General features: G+C 63.5%; 1 protein-coding gene across 1 annotated transcript; it reads right to left on the reverse strand.

Annotated features, from left to right (window-relative positions):
- Positions 1 to 544: 544 nt before the first annotated feature.
- Positions 545 to 1,505, reverse strand: HES2 (hes family bHLH transcription factor 2). Its single transcript, XM_062193079.1, has 4 exons — positions 1,461 to 1,505; positions 1,280 to 1,375; positions 930 to 1,029; positions 545 to 807 (listed from the first exon to the last, which is right to left on the reverse strand). Exons 1-4 carry the CDS (start codon positions 1,503 to 1,505, stop codon positions 545 to 547), a joined length of 504 nt encoding a protein of 167 aa, XP_062049063.1.
- Positions 1,506 to 6,799: the final 5,294 nt, after the last annotated feature.

The following is a 6,799-nucleotide window of genomic DNA, read 5'->3' on the forward strand; positions in this document are numbered from 1 at the left end:
TCAGAGGCTTTGGTGGGAGGTCCTACGAACAGAGCTGACAGCTCCCCAGCCCTGCACTGTCCCCTTGTCCTGCTCTGGTGTCCTGACCACAGCCTTAGGTGTGACCACAGCCCCCAGGCCATTGCTGCTGTGTTGCCAGAGGTTCCTGAGCTTGTTGGGCAGGTACAAGGAGGGCTGGGAGGGCAATGACTGTGACCGTCGGAGCAGATGGCCGCACCTGGCCCAAGCCTGGTCCGGTGCCAGTGCCGGGGCAGGGGCAGGTGTGCTGGCTGCTCCTGCAGTTTGTGGCCTGCGCAGCGCCAGGACCACCTCTGGGCTGAGGGCACCTTCCTTCCCCTGCAGCCCAGACTCTCCCCAGCTGGGGTGAGAAAGGGTGGCTACCAGCATTTCCTTGAGCAGAGACCTGTCACAAACATCCGGGTTCCGGCCTGGGGCCTGGGTGTGGGTGCTGCGCTGGTCCCTCGTGGTGGGCTCAGCAGCCGCCGCGGTCAAGAGCTTGCTCAGGTCCTTCGCAGTCCGCACGGTCTGTGGATCGGGCAGGAGGCTACCACGGCCTCCAGAGACCGGGGCCGCGGGGAGGCGCGGGCGCCGAGGGCGCGGGGGCAGGCGCGGGCGGCGGGGCGGGCGAGGGCGGGCCCCCGTGGTTCCCAGGGCGCCCATCGTCCGGGGTGGCGCCGGCTGCCCTCCGGCGCAAGTGCTCCAACAGACGTGCGCTCACGGCAGGCTCCAGGACACAGCACACGGGCAGCACACGGGCCAGGCGGGCCAGGCAGGCGCGGTAACCCTCCCGGTAGCTGTCAGAAGGAGCTGCGGGGCGGAAAGCAGCGTGAGGAGGCGCCGGGTGGGGCGCGGGGCGCGGGGCGGCGCGGGGCGGCGCGGGGCGGCGCGGGGCGCGGGCGCGGGGCGCGGGGCGCGGGCGCGGCACTCACCCGGAGCTGCGGCAGCGCAGGCGGAGGCTGGCAGCTCCTGCAGGAAGCGCACGGTCAGCTCCAGGATGTCCGCCTTCTCCAGCTTCGAGGAGCGGGAGTTCTGCGCCCCGGCACGAGGGAGGAGGACCGAGAACGGCAAAGCAGACGGGGGTCTGCCGGCTGCCACAGTGAGCGCCCCGCTCTCAGCGGGAGCTGCAGGCCCCGCGCCGTGGCCAGCAGTGGGTCTGCCCCGCGTGTCCGCCGCACCCGGGCGCGGCCGTCGCGGATTCCGCCCGCCGCGCGCCCCAAGCCCGACCCTCCACGCGCGCGCCTCGGGGCGTGGGGCCGGGGCCGCGCGCCCGGGCACTCACCTCCCGGCCCAGCAGCGGCAGGAGGAGCCCCTGGAGCTGGCTCAGGCTCTGGTTGATGCGCGCGCGCCGGCGCTTCTCCAACAGCGGCTTCAGGCTCTGCGGGCGGGCGCACAAGCCGCGATCAGGGGCGGCGGTCACGGCCCCCGCCTCGACCTCCGGGTCTCCTGTCCCCAGCTCCTACCTTGCGCAGCTGCGCCGCGTCCCCGGCTCTGCGAGGCAGCCCCATGCTCTGAGCGGCGGCGCCGGGATCGAGGCCCGGGGGCGGAGGAGTGAGCGCCGCGCCAGCAGCGGGGCTTTAAGGAGGCGACGTCGCCCGCCCCGCCCCGCCCCGCCCCGCCGAGTCGGGCGCCCGCGGCTCCCACCTCCCGCTTTTGTTCCTGCGCGGGGTGGGGCTGGAGGGGACCGCGGGGGGGCCCCAGGGACCTGCTCCCGCTTCTCGTCCTGACTGCGGCGGGTCCTGGGCGCCGCGCTTTTTAGCGCCCGCGGGGGGTGGTGTGGACTCCTCTGGGGGCCGCCGCCGTGCTGACCCCCCCTGCAGGAAGGACCAGCTGGACCTCGCCTCGTCCTGCTCGGGCGGCGCGCCCCCCTCTCCAACGCTGCCCTCCATCCGTTCCCACACCGGAGCTCAGCTCAGCACCTCCTCTGCGGCCGAGCCGTGGGGCCTTGTGGGGCCTGGGGAGCTCCCACGAGGGCTAGGAGGGCACGGCCCCGCCACAGCCGCTTCATGGACTGAGCGACCCAGCTGGATAGGGAAACCGAGGCGCGCCCTCGCCGCCAGTCCAAGACTAGGACCCTGATCATTAGGCTGCCTCTAGGGACTCCAGACAAACACACACACACACACACACACACGGCCACTTCCTGCGGCCACCGCCTCAGTGGTCGCCTGGATCCCCCATCCCCTGGTTGCAGTGGGAGAACTTGGTCCCAGAGAAGACAAGGCCACCCAGGTACCCTCGGTGCTCATTTATACGGCTACGGGCTCTGCCAGCTTCCCACTCGGGGGCAGCCAGAGCTCACGGACGGCCGGGCGGGGCGCTCCCGGACACCGGCTCCCGCCCAGCCTGGGCCTCAGCGGCCGCCGGGACCGCCTCCCCGCCGTGTGGCCGTTGCTGCGGCAAACGGGCGGGCGTCCCCCGCCCATCTGCTACGATCCCCTCCCTGGCCGGCTGGCTGGCAACTGCCACTTCGGGGGCCACACCGCAAATCCCTGGCAGACAGTCCCTGGGGGACACGGGCAGGACGCCCAGAGTAGCCCCAAGGCGCTGAGTCGAGGCTGGCTCTGTCCAGGGTGCTGGCCCGACCCCCTTCCGGCCGCGGGAGCCTCACTCCTGTGCCACCGTGGGCTTGGCCGCCTCCCCAGTGCTCCCCAGCGGGGCCTGAGAAAGCCAGCACAGACCAGTGTATGCATCAGGAAGGAGGCCCAGTCTCCGGCCAGGGCAGCTCGGACCTGACAGACCTGTAGGAAGTGGGGCACCTACTGTACACCAGGCTCAGGGCCCAAGACCTTAAGGCCCTCGCCTCCATTAACCCTCGTCATAGTCCTAAGGATGGAATGAATCACTTGGTGCATTTGGCCCAGCGGAGCTTAGGGGTGCCTGAGCCCCGTCCCCTTCCCACACCTGAATCCAGCCTCCTATGGCCTGGCTCCCTCCAAAGTAATTATTATTAAAAAAAAAAAAAAAAAAAGACGTATTTAGTTAGTTGAAAGACAGAGAGAGAGAGAGAAAGAGAGAGAGAGAGATCTCCAACTGCTGGTTCAATCCCCAAATGGCTGCAATGACTGGGACTGGACCAGGCAGGAGCCAGGAGCTTCATCCTGGTCTCCCACATGGATTTAGGAATCCAAGCACCTGAGCCATCTTCCACTGTTTGCTTTCCCAGGCCATTAGCAGGGAGTTGGATTGGAAGCAGAGCAGTCAGAACGCAAGTGGGCGCCCATATGGGATGCCGGCACTGCAGACAGCAGCTTAACCCACTGTGCCACAGTGCTGACCCTGTAATTAATCATTTAAGAGCACAAAAAGGGACTTTGGGGATCCCTCCCCCACCCATGGCTCACTCCGTCGTGTCCCACAAGCCCAGTCTGACCCACAGTTGCACCTTTCCAGAAAGACTCTGGGGCTAGCTCCTGGGGGAGGGGCCTCTGGAGGAGGAAGACCCCTCTTATAAGACCCCTCCAAGCTTGCTGGTGGGCTGAGGAGAAGACTCCCTGCAGTCCAGTTACCCGCCCCCACCCCACTGTCAGAGTCTCTATTCCCACCCCACTTCTCTAAAAGACTTTGGCCAGGTGACCCGCAGTTCCCCCCAAACCTGTCCTGGCTACTTGGAAGGAGTTGGTCACAATCAGGGGGGCTTAGGGAGACAGTAGGGTGGGCGAAGTATAAGGTGCAGGCTTTAGGGGGCTGGAGCCAAGGGGGCACATGACACCCCTAATCCCTGGCCTTGGGGTGTGAATTGGCCCTTGGTGGATGAGAAGCCTAAGCAGTTGCTTCCCACCCAGCCAAGGTGTGCTCGGGGGAACCCGGCAGACAGGTGAGAGGAGGTGCCTGGGAAGGGAACCCTGAGTTCCGGGAGGGTGGGAGGCAGTGGGAGCCCCAGGTGAAGAGGGGGGGTCCCACTGGGGTCAGCTGGGAGTGAGGCTGCCTCTTCCCATTTGTGTCAGCTCTGGAAAGTCCTTCCTTCCTTCCTTCCTTCCTTCCTTCCTTCCTTCCTTTCTTTTGATTTCTGTTTTTTATTTGAAAGTTACAGAAAAAGGTGGAGACAGAAAGAGGTCTTTGAGGCCGGCACCGTGGCTCAACAGCTAATCCTCCGCCTAGCGGCGCCGGCATACCAGGTTCTAGTCCCAGTCGGGGCGCCAGATTCTGTCCCGGTTGCCCCTCTTCCAGGCCAGCTCTCTGCTATGGCCCGGGAGTGCAGTGGAGGATGGCCCAAGTGCTTGGGCCCTGCACCTGCATGGGAGACCAGGATAAACACCTGGACCCTGCCTTCGGAACAGTGCGGTGCGCCAGCCTCAGCGCGCTGGCCGCGGCGGCCATTGGAGGGTGAACCAACGGCAAAAGGAAGACCTTTCTCTCTGTCTCTCTCTTTCACTGTCCACTCTGCCTGTCAAAAAGTTAAAGAAAAGAAAAAAAGAAAGAGGTCTTTGACCCGCTGTTCACTCCCGAAATGGCCACAACAGCCACGGCTGAGCCCATCAGAGCTTCAACCTGCTGTGCCATGGCACCAGCTCCACAAGTTGCTTTGAAAAAGGAATTGTGGGCCGGCGCCGCAGCTCAATAGGCTAATCCTCCGCCTGTGGCGCCGGAACCCCAGGTTCTAGTCCAGGTTGGGGCACTGGATTCTGTCCCGGTTGCTCCTCTTCCAGTCCAGCTCTCTGCTGTGGCCCGGGAGTGCAGTGGAGGATGGCCCAAGTGCTTGGGCCCTGCACCCATGTGGGAGACCAGGAGAAGCACCTGGACCCCTGGACCCTGCCTTCGGATCAGTGCGGTGCACCGGCCGCAGCACGCTGGCCACAGAGGCCATTGGAGGGTGAACCAACGGAAACGGAAGACCTTTCTCCCTGTCTCTCTCTCTCACTGTCCACTCTGCCTGTCCAAAAAAAAAAAAAAGAAAAGAAAAGAAAAGAAAGAAAGAAAGAAAGAAAAGAAAAGAAAAAAGAAAAAGGAATTGTGGTGTAGTACGTGAGGCCTCCACCTGTGGCGCCAGCATCCCATGTGGTGCTGGTTCAAGTCCCGGCTGCTCCTCTTCCGATCCTGCCCTCTGCTTATGGTCTAGAAAAGTAGTGGAAAATGGGCCAAGTGCTTGGGCCCCTGCACCCAGAAGAAGCTCCTGACTCCTGGCTTCAGATTGGCACAGCTCTGGCCGTTGCAGCCATTTGGAGACTGAACCAACTGGTGGAAGGCCTCTCTCTCTCTGTCTGGTATAACTCTTTCAAACAAATCTTAAAAAAAAAAAAAAAAAAAAAAACAGATGGTTATTACCTCCATTTAAAAAATGCAGTTGAAAATATTATTTAAAAAAGGAACCTCCATGCAAATTGGAGATAACAGTTGTACCTTTCTCATAGCCTTTCCGTGGGAGTTGGACCTCCAGGGGAAGCTTGGCGCTGTGCCTGAGGCACGCTAGGAGTTCCATACATGTGTCACTGCTCTATTGGACTGCTGGGGAGGACCCAGGGGACCTGGCAGGTGTAGGGGAGCCTGCAGGGGAGAGGCCTTGGCAGGATGGGTCTGGCTCCCAGCCTGAGTCTGGGTCATGTCTTCCGAGGGGTCCGAGAGGTTGGTCAGCAGGTACGAGTGTTCACATCTGGATTTTACAGATACACCGCCTGTGGCGGGGGAGGGACTTGGGGGCGCCCACCTTGCCCACCAGCACAGCAGCAGGGCATCACCTGGACTGGTCCACAAGTGACAACACTACGCCACAGGTGAAGTTCCAGGCCGAGGGAAGTCTCCCTGGGGGTGAAGAACATGAATGGCACGGCTTTTAGCTCTGGCAAAGGCACAGGGGAGGGGAACCCAAGAGGAGCCGTGTACCCCTCCTCCCTGCAGTCTCCACCTTGCTGGCCATGTTGCACACCAGCCTCTGGGCTTGCTGTCACCCAGCAGTCAGGAAGAGGCTCCTGCCCCCCCCCCTTGTCTGCGAGCCTCTGGGATGCCCCAGCAGCCACAGGTTCCATGGAGGCAGCAACGCCAGTCCAGTAGAGGGGAAGGCGCTGGAAAAACCAGATGGCCATGCGGGCGCAGCTGTAGGAGTTAACAGGGCACCTGGGAGCACAGCAGGCCACCGTGCACAGTGCCCCCAGGTGGCAGCCCGAGGAATGGTACCTGAGACAACCCCAGGGCTGAATTCCCAGTGTTCCTGGAAGGAGCCTCACCCACAGCTTTTCCAGCGCTGCCCTGGGCCATGTGCTGGGTGACACAGTCAGACTGGCTGGCGCAGGTCCTCACTGGGCTCACTGCGGGTGAGGTCCGGAAAAGAAGTGCACAGCTTGTTTTAAGGTCCCGGATCTGCTGACTGCGTTCCCACAGCCACGCAGCCCCCAGCCTTGGCAACCGTTCCTCAAGTCCAGCAGGCCCGGCTCCTCCAGCTCTCACGACCATTTCCGGCGGTGCCCTGGTGGCTTAGCTCAGTGGCCACCTGCACCCTCCAGCGCCGCTCTCCCCTCGGGGCACAGCCTCCCATGCCAGCTTTCTCTTCTGCCAGGCTGACCACCCCAGGCCCTCCAGCAGGTGGTCCACTCCCCCTGTTCTGGACAGTGCTCCGGGCTGACCACCCCTGGCCCTCCAGCAGGTGGTCCACTCCCCCGTTATGGACAGTGCTCCGGGCTATCTGAATCCAGAGTGCACCAGGCATTGCTGCACTTCCCTCCTCCTCACTCTCCCCCGTGGAGGCTCCAGGCAGTTGCCGGGTCTGGACGGACCCTAGGCGGCTACCAACTCTACGGAGGAGGCACTCACACGCCCCTCTCCCCCACCCAGGGAGGCCTGATCCTGTCTTGGGTCTTTGCGGGAAATG

Source organism: Lepus europaeus, chromosome 5 (assembly GCF_033115175.1).
Source record: "Lepus europaeus isolate LE1 chromosome 5, mLepTim1.pri, whole genome shotgun sequence".
NCBI lineage: Eukaryota > Metazoa > Chordata > Mammalia > Lagomorpha > Leporidae > Lepus > Lepus europaeus.

Excerpts from the sequence above, each read along its gene's own strand:
- HES2 (XM_062193079.1), bottom strand. The coding sequence starts at position 1,505 with ATGGGGCTGCCTCGCAGAGCCGGGGACGCGGCGCAGCTGCGCAAG. Across the intron at positions 1,376-1,460 it reads ACGCGGCGCAGCTGCGCAAG|AGCCTGAAGCCGCTGTTGGA; the intron begins GTAGGAGCTGGG and ends GCCCGCCCGCAG. Across the intron at positions 808-929 it reads CTGCGCTGCCGCAGCTCCGG|CTCCTTCTGACAGCTACCGG; the intron begins GTGAGTGCCGCG and ends TCCGCCCCGCAG.